We start from the raw sequence: 20,835 nt of genomic DNA, 5'->3' as shown, positions 1-20,835 counted from the left end.
CAGAATTGGTCTTGAGGCGTTTTGGTTGAAGCCTGGGAAAATTTATGCAATTCAGGGCCTGGAATATCCTATCTTTTCAATTTCCCCCCCCCAATTCCTGGCAATGCTTCTGTGTGTTTGATATGCGAGATAGCTATGACAACCATGTACCATATACTAGAGAATAACCGTCACCATGTCAGGTGGAGATAAAAGAGCTTAAGGGACTCTGGGTGCATGCGCTTGCATAACTCATTCCTCGTTTAGTATCCCCTTCTGCACATTATCCGGCCATTATTCTTTCTCAGACCTCTTGTTCAGCCAACAGGCGTTATATTTAATTTGCTGCGCATGCCTGTAAAACGTTCATAGATCGTCTACTTGAAGATCCTCAAACTGCAGAAGGTTAGCAAACGATCAAAGCATGTGCAATTAATTGAGGTTCACAAACCCAAATGACTGGGGAGAAGAAAATTTGCAATTCCTTCCTTGATCATATACTCATGTCCACAGTTCCCACATTTCAATTTCCCTTCCATGACCTGGGTCTCCAGAAGTAGTCTGTGCAGGTCCCTTAGGGTCTGCTCATCATTCAAAGCGTCACCATCTGGCTTTGTGTCTGGAATCTTAGGGAAACCAAGCTATAGAAGCATCATCAGTACGAAGTGCAATACCAGTGATCGCACAGAACATCTCAAAAGTTACCTCATTGGCAGTTACCTGCAGTCCATTCCAATCAAGCCTAGGAACAATGTTCTGTATGAATTCTGCCTGGAAATCTAGCTCCTGGAGTTCAAGTTCGGCATCATGGAAATGAAGTGGAAAGGATGCCGGTGATGCTTTGCAACCCTTGACAGCACAGGTCATAAAATTGACAGTAACTACTTTCATTGCTCCAAGTGATTTGCCGGAGGAAACGGCCAGGACAAGTTGGGGGGAGGGTTGTGTTAATGGTTGGTTTGTAATGCTTGGTTCCTTTCCACCCCACATCTCTCCCCCCCCAAAAAAGGTGGACTTTCAATCTATTTGGTTACTGGGATGTCTGCACTCGTACTATAGGGCAAGTGAAAACGTATCATAAATACGTACATATATATATATATATATTTATTCCAATTCCCTGCAATTTCACTGTACTGAAATCTTTCGTGTTTCCAAAAAAAAAAGAATTACACCCAGGACTATGAGAAGTTATTGGGAATTCCATGCACTCCGTAATTCAACACTATTATCCTGAATGATGATGACTATTATCTGATCAAGACATCCACCATGTCTTGATCCGCAATGTCATAATCCAAGAGGCAGGCATTGGGATCAAGTTGATCACCGTCAAATAGAAGATGAACACACTTCTGAGCAGGTATTCTCCGTGCGTCCTTAAAAGCAGAGATGATTTGGGATACTGGACTCTTTTGACTGACTTTAGCCCCAAAGTCATCGAGCTCGGGACACCTCAAAATTATCTTCATCAGCACATCTCGCCCGTGACTTCCAAATGCACGAGGATTTGGCCCAGCTTGAGATTCCGTTGCAGATAATGCTGGCGATCGTTGCTGTCTCTGTTTAAAAGTGAAAGAATCATCCGTAACTGCTTCCATATGAATGTGCCGGCCGTCATCAACTGATGAGTAGTGAAAATCCGAAAATCCATCAAAATTATCTTTGACATTGTTGATCCCCAAACTTTTACATGTCGTCACATCGAACAATCGTCGGCCCTTCCACGTCAAGAATACAGATAATTGCATATCTTCAGGTAATCCTTGGCGCTTGCACCATGCCAAGCGGACCTCTCTCAATGATTGAGACGCTTTTCGGTGGACAATTAATGGCTTCGTGTTTTCAATCTCTGATGTTATAAGTATTTGGACGACCACATCATCTTGAATGCTCTTGTCATGCCCGGTTGCTTTGTATTTGGTTTGGTTATTATCACGTGGAATGCCTTCCGAGGCAGATTCATCATCAGAAGCATTATTCGTTCCCTCGTGCATACACGGAGCAAGGCCGGAAGAATGACTGCAATGCCGGCCAATTGACTGAATATCTGCTACAGGTCCACGGTCAGGCGCAGATGTATTATGATTGTGAACAGTGTCACTTTTATCAGCGGATCTCATTCGCTGCGCCCCATGCGAACTGAGCTCTTTTTCCTCTTGTAAAACACAGTGAGAACCAGGACCTAGCCCAATAGAACAGTTCTGGTCGCTTATTACCCCAGAGAGCTTGTCTGATGGTGTACCCTCCCCTACACCAACCTGATTTTGGGTTGGACGATTCTTAGATGCCTTGCCATCAGCCACTTGATCGTTATTGGCGAATTCAATGGTCGATCTTTCCCGTGCTTCCTTTGTTGCGGCGATAATATCAGCATAAGTGTGCTCCGAGCGTCGATAGAAATCGGGGGTCGAATCCTCAATTCCCCTTTTTGCCCAAGACGGCCTCCTGAAAAAAGATCGCATAGCGTGATTATTGTTCCTTCAGATGTCAAACAGAAAGTATCATAACTTATGGAGTACTGATGTAAAATGAGCGAGGAGATGAGCAAGTGTGGAGTGGACAAATCATGGCGCGTCTTTGATTTATCTAATCGTCGGCGGTATCTCCACCACTAGCATACAGTAGTACAGAATACTGCCCAGCAACTTTATCGCCTTTCTTTAGCAGCTTTTGACATCATCCTGCAAAGTCGACTGAAAATGGAGAACGGTGCGCCATCGGATGGCAAGGACCCATCAGCATTCCTTAGTGAAATCATTGGAGCACCAGTAACTGTGAAACTGAATTCTGGGGTTGTCTACAAAGGTTCTTTCCCACTTGAGCATCTGTGTTGAACCGATTGTATATCTGGATTCTAACGTTGTTTCTTCAGGCGAACTCCAATCAGTGGATGGTTACATGAACATTGCTTTAGAAAAAACCGAGGAATATGTGAACGGGGCTTTGAGAAAAAGTTTTGGTGATGCTTTTGTCCGCGGAAACAATGGTTTGCCCGTACTACCCTCTTGGAAATTGCGAATCTAATGGGTGAATTGCAGTTCTTTACATTTCCGCGCAATGAATACCACGTGCTTATCTGGGGCTCCATTACCATTCGAGTCATCGACGGAGCATACATGATACCTGCATAAAGGTTTATGCCACCGGCAGCTCATAGTGCAACACCCATAACGGAGACAAGGACGGGAAAAGGAGAGAAGGGAGGATCCAAGTCAATAATAACCCCGAGAAGCACAAGCTCTTTATTGCGGATACCTTTCTCTTCTAAGCATTATCAACCCGGATATGTAAGTGTATGTCCGAATAGACTTGGTAAGAGTGTGCCCGAGCGTGCCCCTTAAATGGACCGAATTATGGTAGGTAGGGTCTTGTCTTCCAATTATAATGAGTTTTATGGCTGAGTCGATAAGTTTCCGCATCATAGACTTGGGAAGGATATTAATGCTCTTGTTCAGCTATAATGTCTATCCAGTTGCTGAAAGTGTTGGCCACATACACGTTATTGAACTCTCTCTATGCCGAACCTAATAATGTAGTGGTTTGTTCACGTACGAGTAGAATGCATGTATCACAATACTCCGATATAGCCCCACGTGTAATCCATAGTATTTCCGTACCCCTCCGAGTTTTCCTCAAATAATAATAAGCGTAAATCACAACACCCCAAAGAGCGCAATCGATAAACTCCAGAGCCTAGTTTACTCTGCCATTGTATTCTGGTAAAAACCCTACATCCTCAATAGACCTATTTGAGTTGCTGACACATCTTTCAAGACTGCATCCAGAATGACGCTACAAGCAATCCGATATGTTGATGGTGATCTCACCATAATTGATCAATTAAAACTCCCTTTTGTCGAGGAGTACATACCTATACGAACAGCCGAGGAGGGCTGGCATGCAATAAAAGAAATGCGAGTGAGGGGTGCACCTGCCATTGCCATTGTGGCTGCACTTGCACTTGCATCTGAACTTCACCAGCTTACCACCAACAAAAAGCTGTCGGCTGTTGCAGAAGAGGTTCGAGTCTTTATTGTGGAAAAATTACATTATCTCGTCACCAGTAGACCAACTGCTGTCAATCTCAGCGATGCTGCTTATAAGCTTGAGGCATTGGTGACCGAACGTGCGAATACAGCAGGATCAGCTGGCCATGATATCGCCACTGTCTTTATCCGCGCAGCTGAAAATATGATGGTCAAAGATGTGGAGGATAACAAAAGAATTGGGCAGAACGGGGCTCAGTGGATCCTTGCAAATGCCCTCAAGTCGGGCGCTTCTAAAACTTCTATTCTCACACATTGCAATACAGGGTATGTTATGCAATTCATCAATGTCACAGTCATCTAATCATCACTTTGGTTAGTTCCCTTGCGACTTCTGGTTATGGAACAGCACTGGGTGTAATTCGTTCTCTCGCCTCAAACAATGGGCTGCGCCATGCGTATTGTACAGAGACTCGACCATACAATCAGGGTTCCCGTTTGACGGCTTTCGAGTTAGTCCACGACGGTCTCCCTGCTACTTTGATCACCGATTCAATGGCAGCTGCTCTACTCGCGCGGACAGATGCCGACGTGAATGCGATTGTAGTGGGAGCAGACAGGGTGGCAGCCAATGGGGATACTGCAAACAAAATAGGAACATATGGCTTAGCAGTCTTGGCAAGATATCACGGTGTCAAATTCCTTGTTGCTGCACCACTCACTACAATCGACCTGGCTACTAAATCAGGCAATGAAGTCATCATTGAAGAGCGTCCTGCTTCTGAGGTAACAAGGATCAAAGGTCCCAGCCAAAAAGATGATGCTACTGGAGGCCTATCCTTGGAAACTATAAACATCGCAGCAAAGGGAATCAACGTCTGGAATCCAGCATTTGATATCACGCCTGCAACACTCATTGATGGTATAATCACAGAAGTCGGTGTTGCAGAAAAGGATCCTAGCGGACATTTTCACTTGGACCGTTTATTCCCCTGATTCCCCTGATGCTTCGGGGATTCGACTTGGCTATCATCGACCTCATTCTCTTTTGGTTTCTCGAATGCTGCGAGAAGATCATCGATTCTGCCCTCCAGGCTGCACAGCTGATTTTCTAGCGCAATAGCTGTTTTTTCGCCACTTCCCTTGAAGTCAGATTCCAGATTCAATATTTATTTGGGTTCACATGGGTGGGATACTCAGCAATGTCTTTGAATGCCTGTCAATTGGGGTTATAAAAAGGTCCTAACATTTTTTTTCCGAAAAATTGCACTCACTTGGGCAGTTTCAGCAGGGATGTATGTATTGTTATTATCACTACTGTCCTGTGGCATGTTTGGTGGCTATTGATATCTGAATCAGTAGTGTGGTAGTGGTTGTAGTATCATTTGAATAATCACATACAGGGTAATTAGTCAAAGCGACCAGTTATACCCCACCCGGAACCGTTACGCCAGGTTTTATCTATGGGGCTTTTTACATGGCACCAAAAATTTACGAGTTACTGGATTTTAACATCCATTCTTCCCTTTTTTTTGGGGGGGAGGGATGTACAAACTGTAAAAGTTGCACAATTTCTGAGAATTCTTACCTTATTTCTTTTTCTTCGTTATATTTCAGATTTGATGGCATAGTTCCATGCTGTTTAAATTCATAACCAACAGGGATTTTTGAGATTAACAGCACAATTCAAATAACTAATATATATAGAATATAGCATATTGAATATAATTTAGCATTCAAACGATCCATCCTGAGATCATTCAAGATACTGTGGTTTTTTTAAGGGGAAATATTAAGCTAAAATAAATTGCCTCATTTGAATCTAGAACATTGACTCGATATAAATTAGTACAATTGGCTATCCGATATTCCTTTTGATAACGGTCTGAGATGAATAGCACTATACTAAACAAAAGGAATAATTATTCGTTATCTTGAAAATTGAATTAGAGGATTATAGTTACCACTATATAGATGTTATTTCGGTCAACCCCATTGATAGACAATGAGCATTTCATCAACAGTGAAAATAAGCGACTGTGAATAAATTTGTATTTAAAAAATATGAATATTATCATCTACGTACAACTATTATATAATTCTGGACAAAAATCTACGTAATTCTCCGCGATCAGGAAAATATATATAATCACCAGAACAGTTCTTTTCCACATAAAACAACCAAACATCAATATCTTTACTAGATAATTAAACAAGAGATAGGTAATTGGCATATGAATTAAACAATTACAATGAAAATTATATTAGTAATGTGTACACCACCCCTTCGCCTCTAAACCTGCATTGACATGGTTCTCCATAGACCTTACAAACCTATCCAAAAAAAATTCCTGTCTTGAACTCTCCCATGCATCCTCCATGGCCTTATAATTCTGCTCTTTCAATTGGTCTTTGGTCCCATTAAATACTTCAAGGTCTGGATAGAGCATATGTATACGCTCCTTCAACTTGGCCCAGGCATGTTCAATAGTGTTGAAATGAAAATTTTGCATTATAATTATATTATCGCACTCTATATTCAGAATCATTTTACCACTGTTACTTCTCTTCCAATTTCCTTATTTTTCTCATTTTACTGACACTAAAATAGACAACACAAACTCTTTTTGCTAAGTCATCGTAGAGCTGAAGCTCTATTCTAATTCAGTCAAAAGGATTATGCAGAGCAAAAAGGGAGTAATAGTGAAGAGAAAGGCATGTTGTAGCATCACACACACTAATGAAGACATTAGATTACAAAATAATAACCATTTTAGGTGTACTAAGCTTAGTGACCATGTTTTTAAAAGCCTGAAGAAAACAATTTTATTGCCTTTAATTAATAGAAAAAAAAGTCGTATTAAAGCAATTTTTGAAAAGAACTGATCAGCTCTTGTGAACTATCAATACAATGTTGAACGTTGTAATTAGAAGCGTAGAGAAGTGGAATAATATCAAGAAAAAATTTGAAAGAAAAAAGGAAAATGATTCAAAAGGCCTAGCTAGACAAACAAGACTTAATAATGAAACTAAAATAATTAGTTGCTTAAGATCAATATAGCTATAGCCAGAAGTAGCATTACTTCAATTAAAGATTGACAAAAATGAAGATATCAAAACCAATATAGATCAAGAAATTTTTATATAAATCAATCCAGACCAAGAAGATATGATGTCTTTTAGGTACAAGTCTAGAACTTTCTACTGCATTATACTATTTGTTTAATAGCAAGGCCACATTATTTTTCAGTTTTATATTCATTGTATCTTTATGGATTTCAATGATGGGTTTTTATTTAGTATTCCCCGTGACTTCATAATTTATGCGACTGTAGTGGTTTTCTAGGTAATAAAGCTAGTAATCTATTCAATCCGTTCGAGCCCTCTATATACTGCTTTATTATAAGACGTAATATGTAAAAGTCGTATTTAGCAGAGTATCTGTACATCATATCAATACTACAAGCTGATAGAATTTTGTCGGCTTTTTAGATAAATGAGAACATTCAACGAAGTATAGTGGTATTAACCGATGAGGTAGAAAATATATATTTCTGACTGAATACAGAGCAAAAAGAATACTTTTTAAATTACTTTATTGATCGGAAATACTTTGAAATTAACATACATCTAATTTGCACTGTAGATTATCGTATAATATATTGATTTTTTGTAATATTTTAGATGGTAAGTGAAAAAGAGAGAGATAGATTGTATGAGAATCATTGAAGGGATACGAACAGAGAAAAATAGTCAGTAGTGGCTAAGCATTTTTATGCAGGAAATTTCTGTAGATTTGGATATAAATGTAGCCTCGTGTATGGAAATGAAACTTGGGTATGGTATGAGACCTGTACCCGGTACCCATGTCCAGGTCTAAAGATGAGATGTTGCGCTACTAGATAGCTGTCTCTTCTTGTTAAGACTTCTCTGTAAGGCTGTGGAGTTTGTGATCCAGCTGGTGAGAGCTTTGAGATGTTTGGAAAGTAGAGGAGACTGAGCTCTCTACTAATGATGGTGGTGGTGTTGGTGTATGAAGTGGAAAGGTTATCTTTGCAAGGAACCGCTCTTCATTCGGTGGTCTAAAGCCTTGCTCCAGTAAAGCCACCGTATATATTTTCCTCATGAAGACTGTCTCATGCACATTTGGATAGAGGGATAAGAAATATTGTTTGTCAATACGATTGTTGCCGACAACCATCATCTCAACTAACTTCCCATATGCACGGTTTAAGCGGCCCAAAGATACCAACATCCAGCGACTGAAGATATGATATACGTGCAGGCATGCAAAGACGGATGATCTCATTCTCTCTAAAAAAAAATATAAAAATCTGCAGTCAAATGACTACTATGACCTTCAAGAAAAACCAACCGCTTTGCACCAGTTGAACGTTTAGAATATGTATGGTTCAGATACCTCCTTAAGCCAGCGAAGGCGTATTATATCAGTGATCCAACCGTTTGGACTGGTTGCGATTCGCCATTCTTTTGAAGGGCTAATTCTTATACCAAGTAGGTTGTTGTTCTTTCCTTTCGGAATGATCATAATTCGAATATGACAACCTCTGGATCCAATACAATCCACAATTGTAACCAATTCACGATTTCTTTAGATGCCCAGTTGACCAAGGGTTGCAGTAGGTGTTCTGAGGTAAAATCTTGCAATTTGATACAAGAAGTCTAATCTGACTGAAAAGCCCCGGTTATCTGCATCTAGCAGTCACTTGATCAAGCTTTTTTCTTTAATCTCTGTCAATTCATGGCCATTTGCGTGGGTTTCAGGCGCATGACTTGATACCAAAGAGCCGCCTCGCGAAAGACAGTCTCAGACAGTCCAAATATTGCAGAAGCCGTTTTTCATTCGATTTTTGATTTTATATGCAGAAATGGGCATCTTAATGCGGGATTTCTTGGTTAGAAGCATTTTGTACGAAAAGAAGGAAATATTTGAAAATATTTTGTGGTCGCAGAAACCGCGCGGCTAGCATATGTTATTCACATCTCAGTGTGGTCCGCCCACACTATGCCCGCGGGCGGGCATAGTAGATCGCTTGGGGCTGGTCAGCATGCTTGTCCCAAATAGGACTATAATTAGGGACTCAAAAGATAACCAATCTTTATAGTGGCATCCATATTTTATAAGCAATACACTAATCATATTTGCCCTAAGTTTTTGAACGCTGAATTATGTGAACGAGTTATATTTTTAAAGCCTTTTGCGACTTCAGCTACAGTCTATAATTTTGTCCAGTAAATATAACTTTGTAATGTACCTGGCATTCAGTCGGACGATGTAAATCATGCCTATAATACAGAATTGATTAAGTTAAAAACGCTGAACTCCATTATTCATTTTTTAAGTCCATCTGCAACTTCTCTAAGAAAGAAACATACTTCCATAATGGATTACTAATAACTAAGAAATAACGTAATCGGACACCGAGCTGCGCGGGACACCGAGCTGCGCAGCGGCGGCGAGTAACTAACTCTTCTATACGAATTATTTCATCAACCTAGTTAAATAAATGCCACATTGAACTGTATTCGATCTATTAAATTTACTACTATTTAGCAGGACATTTTAACCTATTATGGCCTTCTTCATTGCAGTTGCTGCATCGTGCTGGCCGCCGTGGCCTTCTTGATGGCTCTTGTATCGTGTTAGGATATTGGGACCATGGGGCCCTATCGAGGTCCCCTATCGAGACTCTCGAGAGGCATATGTGATAGATCAGATACCCCGCAGCGGGGTTGTCCAGAGGAACAGGAGTTAAAAGGCGTGCACTGTATGTAGCTTCATCCGACAAGATTCAGTCTTGTAACAATCTCACTATACTGCTTCCTTTCCAATATCGTTATCCTTACCTGGTTGACAGGCTGATCTACACTGCCCCGTAGATCATAACAATTCTGAATCTTCTCTTTTCAACCACCTAAGGGAAGACGATGCCGAGAGGTCGCCCAAGAACTATCGCTGAGGAAACAACACTGTCCTCACAAGACACTATAACACCTGAGCAAATCGACACCGACCTGCAAGCAATACACAACCGAATCGCCAAGCTTGAGGAGCTCCGCGTCGCCCGCGAAAACCTTGCCCGCCTAGAAGCAGAGGTTATCAACCCTTCCGAAATAGGTTCAGTAGTGAACCGGGACCACCCAGGCAACCACCCACCAGAGAGTCACACTGAAGAGCTAAAGATCAAGAATATCTCAACCTTCACGCTGAATTTCAACCTACAAAGACGCCAGGATTGGCTCCTCGACCTCCGCTACACCTTTCGGGGTGCCCCCCGAAAATACCGAACAGATGGGAAGAAAATCCTAGCCGCCCTCAACTTCCTTGATCACACCTGTCGGCATAGATGGTATCGACATGTGGAAGAGAAATCTATTGAGGAGCGCCAAAACATTGAAGATTCATGGGCATACTTCGAAGAATGGACACTTAGCCTCATTCGGAATACAACCACCCTCCAGGCTGATATAATGGACCAAATCGAAAGGACCTGCCAGCTCCCCAATCAGGACCCTAGAGAGTTCCATGCCTACCTTGACACCCTAGAACAACATTTCCCTCGACAAGCAGAAAAGGAACGTGCACTCTCCTTTTCGCTAAACTCCAGGGCAACCTCAAGAAATATATTCGAGAACATCACATTAAGCTGCCTGAAGGACGAGAGGAGATGGTCTCCCTTGCCACCCACTATTGGAACCTCCTAAAACCAAGTCGCAAACGAAACTGGACCGAATCTACCACAACTAGTGGCCAAGAGCAAGATGACCCCAAACGTCGCAGATACAAATATTCAGCTCCTTATCTCAAAACTAAGTGGAAACAACCTACTGGCCCAGACGGCAAGCCTTACCACTGCTATATTTGTGACGCCACCGATCACCTTGCATCCAGGTGCCCCAAGAAGACAAAGATTCAATCAGTCCTGAATAACCAGAATATTCAGTCAGAAATGGGAAACGGGGAAGAGTCGAAGTAGACCCTACGCCTTCGGCTCATCACTCTCAAGTAGGGACAACTGTTCGCTTCCACATCCCAGTTACTATTCAAAACACCATCGAAACACATGCAGATCTAGATAGCTGCGCCGAAGTCGACATCATTAGCCACCAATTTGTACTCCAACATCGGCTACAGCCAGCTAAACTCACTGCGCCTATTCTTGACGCTGTTAACCGATCTAAGGTGCCAACCTATGGTGTCTGGAAAGTCCCTATTACTGCTACTGATTCGCGGGGGACTACACGCGCATTTGAAAGGCATTGTGTTGCTATCGATCGAGACCCACGGTCAAGTGGGAGCCCAGTCCTTCTATCAATGACGACACTTGAGGACCATCACATTTACCTCTCAGCATGGAATCGACAGTGGTGGTTTGAAGTATCAACCATCTCACACCAGAAACCTCACAAGTTCGTTAAAACATGCCGAAATCTCACACATGTATTCGCTGTGGTAAAAATGCCTGAGGACATCTGGCTACCCACAGACACAAATGAATCCTCACCGAACCTCGACAAATTACCAGCAGAATTAGAGAAGTTCCATGATGTTTTCTCTGCAGAACGTTCGAAGATCCTACCCTCTCAGAAATCCACCGACCATGCAATCGATTTAAAAGACGGTGAAACCCCACCATATGGGCCCATTTACCCTCTCTCACAGACTGAGTTAGCTGAACTCCGGCGGTATCTCGATGAAAACATTGCCAACGGGCGAATTCGCCCATCAAAGAGCCCTGCAGGGGCCCCTATCCTTTTTGTCCCCAAGAAAGATGGTAGCCTGCGTCTCTGTGTGGACTACCGGGGCCTTAACAAAGTTTCAGTCAAAAACCGATACCCTCTACCTCTCATTTCAGAAATCCTTGACCGATTATCTGGTTCCAAATACTTTAGCAAGATTGATGTTCAAGATGCCTATTACCGAATCCGAATCAAGGAAGGGGATGAATGGAAAACAGCATTCCGGACTCGTTATGGCCATTTTGAATATACTGTTATGCCGTTTGGATTGACCAATGCACCAGCTACCTTCCAAAACTACATCCACATAGCGCTTCGTGGCCTTCTTGATGTCTTTTGCGTGGCGTATCTAGACGATATCCTGGTTTTTCAGCAGACCGAGAATCACATACACAGCACCTGTACCAGGTCCTTGAGCGCATGCGCCAAGCAGAACTGTTTGCAAAACCTAGCAAGTGCAGCTTCTTCCAAGAGGAGGTTGAATTCCTGGGATATATCATCTCTCAAAAAGGCATCTCAATGGACCTTCGGCGTATTGAAGCTATTACATCCTGGGAACTCCCTGGAAGCTATCATGATATTCAGGTTTTCCTTGGATTCTGCAACTTCTATCGTCGTTTCATCCGAAATTTCTCCCTTCTTGCTTTACCTCTTACCTCCCTCCTGAAAGGAAGCAAGAATGGCCGGAAACCTGGAGCAGTCTGCTTATCCCTTGCTGAAAGACTAGCATTCCGCCGTCTACTTGCTGCCTTCCAAACAGCACCTCTGCTTCGATATTTTGATCCTCAGAAACCGATTCGCCTAGAACCCGACGCGTCGAAATATGGAATGGGCGGAATTCTCTCACAACCAGACAACAACAATGTTTATCACCCAGTTGCATGTTGGTCCCGGAAATTCACTGAGACAGAGATAAATTATGGTACACCTGACCAGGAGTTATTTGCAATTGTCCACTCTTTCAAACACTGGCGCCACTACCTAGAAGGGAGTATGCATCCTATTGAGGTTCTTTCAGATCATTCTAATCTGCAGGCATTTATGCGTCAACGGAAGCTCAACGGGCGACAAGCTCGGTGGTGCCTATTCTTAACACCTTTTGACTTTGTGATCAAACATCGCCCAGGGAAAATGAACCCTGCAGATGGTCTTTCTCGAAAAGGTTATTCCAAGGAGATAGGGGACGCCCTAGATCCAGATGTGTTATCTCCATTACAGCAGCGACTTGCTAGTGAATTGGGCCCGCCTGGCCAGCGGAGCACCATGGTACAATCTTTGTGTGTGTCAGACCTGATCAGTCTGAAATCCCAGTTTGAGGCCAGGGGCGACGGAACTGCCCGGGGGGAACACCCACCTCAGCACTCCCATGGTGGAGATGATCCCGGGCACCCACGAGGTGAATGGATCGCTGCAGAATCAGCTGACTGGGCTGTCTGGGATGATTTGCGCCGCAACAGGCCAATCTCTCAGTATGGGTTAGATAATGTGAGCGCCTCAGAGAGGGCACATATATATGAGTTAAAAGTAAGTGACAATTTGTTATTGGAAATCCAACGGACCCAGGCCGAAGATCCAGAGACCCAACGCCTGAAGGCTGGTATTGAAGAGGGTCAACGAGGATTCAATGACTGGCATATAAACACTGATGGTCTAGTTGTGTTTCGGGGTCGATTGTACATTCCTGCAGCAGAGAACCTGCGTCAAAAACTTTTGGAGTTATACCACGATGATCCCCTGGCAGGCCATTTTGGCCAAACACGAACAACTGACCTGCTAAAACGCAAATTTCACTGGCTCCGATTGCATGAAGATGTGAAAGAATATGTCATGAGTTGTGCTGTGTGTCAAGGCACCACAGCACCAAGGCATCGACCCTACGGCAAAATCGAATCACTGCCAATCCCTCATCGACCTTTTGCTGAATTGTCAATGGACTTTATAACAGGCTTACCACCGGTATTAGTGGGCGATCAAATGGTTGATGCAATTCTGGTGATTGTTGACCGATATTCGAAAATGTGCCTTCTGTTCGCTGTGCCATCAACAATCAATGCAGCTATGCTTGCTGAATTGTTTCACACACATGTGGAGCTAAAATATGGGCCGCCGGACGGGATTGTCTCTGACCGAGGACCAATCTTTACCAGCAGCTTCTGGTCCAGCCTCTGCTACCTGTCCCATGTCAAATTGAGGCTGTCAACAGCGTTTCACCCCCAAACAGATGGCCAAACAGAACGGATGAACCAGACACTTGAGCACTACCTTCGCTGTTTTGTGGATACTGAACAGCTAAATTGGCCATCACTCCTCCGAACAGCTGAATTTGCCTGCAACAACGCAAAAAATGCAACAACCGGTATGTCGCCTTTCCAAGCCCTATTGGGGTATTCACCGGACTTTCACATACGCATCGAGGACGATGCGCCTTCAGGAGAGGTGCCAGCAGCCACTGCACGAATACAAAAATTAGGGGAATTGCGACAGAAACTGGAGAAACACTGGCAAAACACCACTGAAGCCCAGGCGAAATACTATAACAGTCGACATAAGCCAATGGAATTCCAGCGCGGAGACTTGGTTCTCCTCTCAACAAAGAACCTGAAGTTGAAAAAGCCTGCACGAAAACTAGCCCCACGATTTATTGGGCCCTTCCGGGTGCTAGATCGAATTGGACAACAAGCCTATCGCCTTGCCCTCCCGAATCAATATGCCCGTATCCATAATGTTTTCCATGTCTCACTTCTAGAGCCCTGGACGAATCGCGATCAAAACAGTGTGGAACAGATGCCTATGCCGCAGCTGGAAGATGATGGTGAATGGGAAGTCGAAGAGGTAAAAGGAGAAAGGCGGTTCGACGGCGACCTCTACTTCTTAGTTAAATGGAAGGATTGGCCATCTGAATATAACCAATGGGTTCCCCACGACAATATGGCGAATGCGCCTGAAGCGATCAGAAAGTTCCGAAAGACAATCAAGAGAAGATAGAACGAGGGACACCAGAGTACTGTCAGATCTTCCGAGAACACCAGGCAATGTAGACTGGCCAGAAACGCCGGCCTATCTTACGGCGCCCGAGGACGGCCGCCATTAGGAGGGGGATAATTGTTAGGATATTGGGACCATGGGGCCCTATCGAGGTCCCCTATCGAGACTCTCGAGAGGCATATGTGATAGATCAGATACCCCGCAGCGGGGTTGTCCAGAGGAACAGGAGTTAAAAGGCGTGCACTGTATGTAGCTTCATCCGACAAGATTCAGTCTTGTAACAATCTCACTATACTGCTTCCTTTCCAATATCGTTATCCTTACCTGGTTGACAGGCTGATCTACACTGCCCCGTAGATCATAACATATCGCCTCCCTCTCAATCAACCTTTGCTGACCTTCAGAGCCAGTTAGACTACCTCCATCTTGAATAAAGGCTCGTGTCATATTCTTCTTCCCTTTCTGATGCTTATTTGACGTGTGGAGCTGATGGAATCCCTGTCTTAATAGAATAGCATCCTGCATTGCGACTTCTGTGCTCTTTATAAACTTTTCAAGCATCTGCTCTGCAACAACTGAAGATAGGGATTGGCTTTGAAGTTCTTGAATCTGCTTTTTCTGTTGATTCAACTGATAGAGATTGACTGGTGTTCTTCCTAAATAAAAGGATTGGTTGCTGGATGAGGAAGAAGGTGGTGTCGGTGTCTTGATGTTGAGTTTTGCAAGAACTCTCTCTGGTTTAAAAGGAATAAGACCAGCAGCTGCAAATGCACTCAATATATTGGCCTTAGAGAATGCACGGCCATGGATGCTGGAGTAGATAGATATGAAGTCTTGTTTATCAATGGCATGGATGTTGTTTTCTGCCATCTCTCTGACTTTCTGGCCGTAATAATGCTTGAGTGGCGCAAAACAGCTTATATCAAGCGGTCGAAGTAGATGAGATGAATGAGGAGGCATATATAACGGAATAATCCTTCTCTCAGTGCAGAATTGATCAAAACTAGCAGTGGCATGACTGCTATGGCCGTCAAGAATTAAAAGACGATATCTGCCAGCTGTCTGAGAAGCAGTATGCTTCTCAAACATCTCCTGAAGCCATTCAAATCCCAGAATATCATTAGTCCAGCCATTATCGCTCAAGCTGATTCTATATTCCTTTGGAATAGCTGAATACCACTGAGATTGATGCTTTTTCCCAGCCATAATGATTTGCGGAGGTAGAGCATGTCCAGAGGCGTTTATGGCAATTATTATGGTAATCCACTCGCGATTTCCAGGCTGGATAGATTTGGCATGGCTATCTCTTGTCTCTGATCCACAAATAACCTTTGCAGTTGATGCCACACCCATTTGAAAGCCAGTTTCATCCATATTGTATATATCCTGCTCTGCAATGCCGTATCTCAGGATAGTCTCTTGAACACGATTAAACCAGCCTTTTATAAGCTCCGGATCTTCACATTTGGCACGCTGATAGTCATATTGGCGGGTATATTTGGATTTGAGCTCAGGATGGCGTTGAATAAATCGGGAGACCCATTTCTCGCTGATAGAGATGTCTTTTGATGGCTTAGACCGCGCGGATAATAAAAGCTGAGCAAGATGGCGTACATTTGATACTTGAAGGGGTAGACCACGTTTATCCATGTCTAGAATCCAGTTTTTAAGGGATTCTTCTTCAGTATTTGATAGCTTGCGACAATTTGCAATTGTATGTTGGCGAGAGACAGTCCCATCGAGGCGAGTCATGAGGGTCCTTGGAGGCACATCAAAGGCTTTTGCACAGGCCGTTTTTGATGGGAATTGGCCTTTATGAAAAGCCTCAATGGCCAATTCTAGACGTTTTTCCTTCGGTATTTCAGTCATGATGAATATGGCAGTAGAAAAGTAGTATATGGGATCATATTCAGGAGAAGCGGCTTCCGACCGCGCAGCTCGGTGTCCCGCGCAGCTCGGTGTCCGATTACGTTATAACGTATCCGGTAAGCGAGTCGGCCACGCAAGCGAGTCGGCCACATTTGTATTGCATATAAAATGGCACTTTTTGAGACCACAAAATCTCAGCCCATATTCCTATTTATGCTGCTGATAATACAAACGGCCTACTATATACACACCACAGAAGGTCTGTATTATTTTTCAGAATTTTTATTTCTTTTTCTATGGCCTGAAAAACAGTATATTTTTAAATACAACTGTATTTGAAGCCTGTTCTCTGTAATATAAGGAATCAAAAGTTCTGCGAGGTCCTAGGCTTAGTATCTGTATATGTACCATCATATAATTCTATTTTCTAGATTTTAGGTGCTCTTGACATGTTGTTGTTAAGATACTGGGGTCTTAAAAATTGCCATTTTATATGCAATACAGGTGTGGCCGACTCGCTTGCGTGGCCGACTCGCTTACCGGATACGTTATTAACGTAACCCACAAGCGGGTCGCGCACCTTTGTATTGCATACTACGGCCCTTTTCGTAATCTTGATATAGCCAAAAAAACAGTTCTATGGGACATTGGACTGCTAGAGAAATCATTCTTGAGTAGTATACTTGCATAAATTAAGCTGGTATATCTAAGTATGTATTTCTTCAGGTATCATAGATTACAGCTGTATTTATCTGTATTAAAAAAAAGGGTCATTTAGTATGCAATACGAAGATGCGCGGCCCGCTTGTGGGACGTTAGATCCTGCAAGTTATTGACAAATCCCCTATTTTCTTTTATATCAGAAGCAGATTTCTGTTATGCATGAATTATTACAATTGATTCTTAGCTTGATCCTTATGTCTCACTGATTTTATATCTATAAAAAATTGAATGAGCGAAAAATTGCTTTTTGAATCCATTGCCGTAGACACAGTAGATATATGAAAACTTTAAAATTATTATAGCGTCTGTCAGTTTTAAGAATATATTTGACAAGGCTAGAGTGACACTAAAGACATCTAGTAAACGATTTTGTAGTTAGGTCATACTTAACGCAAATTACGTTCATAATGCCAATAATTGCAAAAAAAAAAAAAAAAATGATGTAGTCTCCTTTCGGTAATAATATTATCTATCTCTCAGAGTTCTATAGATAATAAATTCAAAAATAAGAGGTTACGTGGTCTTAAAAAGATTAATAAGGCAGATGTCTATTTCTAGTCATGATTTATTCATTCATATAATTTATAGAGATAACTTTTTAAATGGATATATGAGTATCTAATGAGCATGCATCATCAAAAAAGGCATATAAGCGGCCTACAATCCATATTGCTTTAGCGAAATTAGGATAAATACTGCCAAACGCGAATTAGGAACCATTCCAGCTATGGAACTCAAATATTTTCTAACTGATCTTTTGTTATAATCAATTGGTGACTTTTATAAACGTATCCTTATTTATCCCAACAACAATATTCTCTTTTAAAGTTAAATAATCCTGGCAAAGAACATTATTGAATCCTTATCATGCGGGGTTCTTCATTATTAGAGTATGATTATAATATTTGAAAGCTTGTTATAAAAATTTTCCTCTATATTTCGAGAAAGACACGATTACATAAATATAAAGTTTGATTTTGCAAATTTGAAATGAAGCAATGGCTTTTTACCATTACCAGTCCTAACAAGTAATAAGATTTAATGCCATTTTATATAGAGTATATTACTATGACTATTCAAAATCTGCCAAACCCTTGATATGAGAATGTTTAGATTCCAGTTGTTGAAGAGTAATAATTAGGAATATTTATATCATTGAAATGGATATAATTTCCCTTTTGAATGAAAAGTGTATATAATAAGCGACAAAGGATGAGGTTTTATCATAACTATGTATTTATCAATTTCTTGGATTCATTTCTGATCTTACATACTATAACCAAATAATTACCACATCAATAATATTCCATTCATCAATGACTAATGATCTTTCAATTTATATCAAGAAAAAAAAAATTATATAATTGGATACTAAGAAGATATGAAATCTATTCTTAATATTTCAGATATGTTTGCCTATATATAGAATAAATGTGATTTCCAACGAGATAAATTTTGTGGGGTCTTCTCATGTGATATTTCTGTAGCATATTTGAACTGAGATTTATCTTACTGTCATGATTGACTATATACACTAACATTTAAAGAAGTAAAAGCCTTCATTACTCCCTTCCTGAATACACCTCGAATCAATAATACCGGTAGTTTTCGTCACTCCTGCCAACACATCTAATTCTGTGACGACTTTGCGAGGTTCTAACTGGTGCAGCAGCCAATATGTCAGGTGATGAGCTGCATACACCATCAAGCATGGCACTTCCTGGCACTGGCGACATAGGAGGTGATTCCAGTACAAGCACAGATTCTGGAGAGTCTGCCCAAGATGATTCTGGATTTGCCCGAGATGGCTCAGGTGCCACTGCATCCTTCTGTGGTCGTCTATGGCCATGCCTTGGCTGCTCACAGGCCAGTACACGCTCAAATTCTGATGATTCTCATTCACTGCCTGTGATTGGATTGGTCGATGCTGGTGTTGATGTTTGGCTGATTTAACACGCCTTGAAGGCCTGCCTCAAACAGAGTCAACAATACGTGGTTCAAGGATCATTTCACAGGGATTTGGCACAGGCATGATTTCTGGGATATAAAGGTGCTATTGCTGGTGGAAATCCTCAGTTTTCAATGAACGCTGTTGATCAACATATCTTTTAATCACATGAATACATGGGATACCCTGTGTACGCAAAGTCAAACCAGTACAGTGCTCAGAGATCACCTTTTTCTGGTTATGGAGCTTAGTGATTATCAGTGTTCTGCTGTCTGGGTGTCACGGCGCTCTACTAGGATAATGGAACGTCCAACTCATGGGTTCTACCTAGGTAGCTATCGACGAGAATAATCAACATGAGGAAGGAAGAAAGGAGGTAACGCCATATTTATCAACAAAGCAACAAAGCAAACAACCACACCTCACGTGATAAGCAACCAACGTGACCAGGCCGTCACACTGGGCAGATAAGCATCATAAATAGGCCTGGACATTGTCCTTGGGTAGACCCATCTGGGTATCCCCAAGAATTTACCCAAATACCCAACATTTTACTAATTATAGTAATCCCGTGACTTGCAAAATTTATGTAACAGTACTGGTTTTTTAAGTAATTAAACTAGTAATCTACAAACCAGTAGTCCCGAATATTACCCAGGTGACTTCATATTTATAAGTTCATAATAATATTTCCTTCGATAGACTGATTTCTGAAGAAAATTCATATTCATTACTGGAAAAATGCCATAAATAAAGCGGTACTATATCAATTCAAAGTCATCAAATCTCTTTGGTCTCTTTTGAGACCTACGAGGCCTTTGCAAGCACCTGTGGGAGAAGTGATTCATCTTCACTTGCAGAATCTTCAGATAAAACACTACTCTGTCTCTTCGAAGCAGTGCTATCCTCTCCAAGAAGCACTGTGGGCTGACTCACATCATCTATCTCATCTTCCTCATCATCACTAATAAGATCAGCAGAATCAATACTAGACTGTTGGACTTTAGCTTCCTGTAGTGCAGCAATCCCATCTGTTTTTGCATAATCTCGTATAAATGCCAGCTCCTTCTCTTCAATATCGAACTTGAGCCGTAGGGTGGTAATTGTAGTCACTAGCTGCTGGAGCCATCGATCATGAGAAAAGGGTTCAGAGGATGGGCGACCGGCCTATAAAGTAGGATGGATCAGTATATATCTTTAATATAGGATAGATAAAAGAAATACTGCATTCTGTAGTAGCTGCTGAATATTTGGCCGCTTCCCATGAAGCTTGGTGCTTTTTGATGGTGCTCGTGCCCGTTGATCGATAGTTTGGATGATTCACGGTATTCCCATAGGAATTACACATAACCTTGGGCTCACCTGTCCGGTAACGGGCCACATGGCTAAAATCAGACCAAAGCTCTGTGTTTAGCTTCTTTCCATCCCATTTAATCTGTCGTTGTATATCCTTAGTTGACCCAAACTGCGTTGTGAATCACCAATCAAGAAATGCTTTCTTATCCGTTTCATCAAAGATAGCCCATGCTTTCTTGCGATCGGTCGAACGTCATTGTGATGATGGGACTGGAGGAGGCAGAT

At 42.0% G+C, this 20,835-nt stretch overlaps 6 protein-coding genes across 6 annotated transcripts; 3 read left to right on the top strand and 3 right to left on the bottom strand.

The window, feature by feature from the left end:
* Positions 1-370: 370 nt before the first annotated feature.
* ACHE_20428S (RNA methylation protein TRM112) lies at positions 371-870 on the bottom strand (the record flags this gene model as incomplete). Its single annotated transcript, XM_043284729.1, has 3 exons — positions 371-375; positions 431-620; positions 685-870. 3 exons carry the CDS (start codon positions 868-870, stop codon positions 371-373), a joined length of 381 nt encoding a protein of 126 aa, XP_043133492.1.
* Positions 871-1,229: 359 nt separating this feature from the next.
* ACHE_20427S (small ubiquitin-related modifier domain-containing protein) lies at positions 1,230-2,444 on the bottom strand (the record flags this gene model as incomplete). The annotated part of the gene is made up of 1 exon (XM_043284728.1): positions 1,230-2,444. One exon carries the CDS (start codon positions 2,442-2,444, stop codon positions 1,230-1,232), a length of 1,215 nt encoding a protein of 404 aa, XP_043133491.1.
* Positions 2,445-2,681: 237 nt separating this feature from the next.
* On the top strand, positions 2,682-3,043 carry LSM6 (U4/U6-U5 snRNP complex subunit LSM6; the record flags this gene model as incomplete). Its single annotated transcript, XM_043284727.1, has 3 exons — positions 2,682-2,787; positions 2,855-2,968; positions 3,021-3,043. The coding sequence occupies 3 exons, from the start codon at positions 2,682-2,684 to the stop codon at positions 3,041-3,043; spliced, it is 243 nt and encodes an 80-aa protein (XP_043133490.1).
* A 725-nt stretch (positions 3,044-3,768) lies between these two features.
* MRI1 (S-methyl-5-thioribose-1-phosphate isomerase) lies at positions 3,769-4,964 on the top strand (the record flags this gene model as incomplete). The annotated part of the gene is made up of 2 exons (XM_043284726.1): positions 3,769-4,295; positions 4,349-4,964. 2 exons carry the CDS (start codon positions 3,769-3,771, stop codon positions 4,962-4,964), a joined length of 1,143 nt encoding a protein of 380 aa, XP_043133489.1.
* A 4,953-nt stretch (positions 4,965-9,917) lies between these two features.
* Positions 9,918-10,694, top strand: ACHE_20424A (uncharacterized protein; the record flags this gene model as incomplete). Its single annotated transcript, XM_043284725.1, has 1 exon — positions 9,918-10,694. One exon carries the CDS (start codon positions 9,918-9,920, stop codon positions 10,692-10,694), a length of 777 nt encoding a protein of 258 aa, XP_043133488.1.
* A 9,367-nt stretch (positions 10,695-20,061) lies between these two features.
* Positions 20,062-20,637, bottom strand: ACHE_20423S (uncharacterized protein; the record flags this gene model as incomplete). Its single annotated transcript, XM_043284724.1, has 2 exons — positions 20,062-20,421; positions 20,617-20,637. The coding sequence occupies 2 exons, from the start codon at positions 20,635-20,637 to the stop codon at positions 20,062-20,064; spliced, it is 381 nt and encodes a 126-aa protein (XP_043133487.1).
* Between the last annotated feature and the right edge of the window lie 198 nt (positions 20,638-20,835).

The sequence above is a fragment of the Aspergillus chevalieri genome, chromosome 2 (assembly GCF_016861735.1).
Source record: "Aspergillus chevalieri M1 DNA, chromosome 2, nearly complete sequence".
Lineage (NCBI taxonomy): Eukaryota > Fungi > Ascomycota > Eurotiomycetes > Eurotiales > Aspergillaceae > Aspergillus > Aspergillus chevalieri.
Note: the sequence above shows the minus strand (reverse complement) of the source record. Positions and strands in the feature narration are given on the sequence as shown.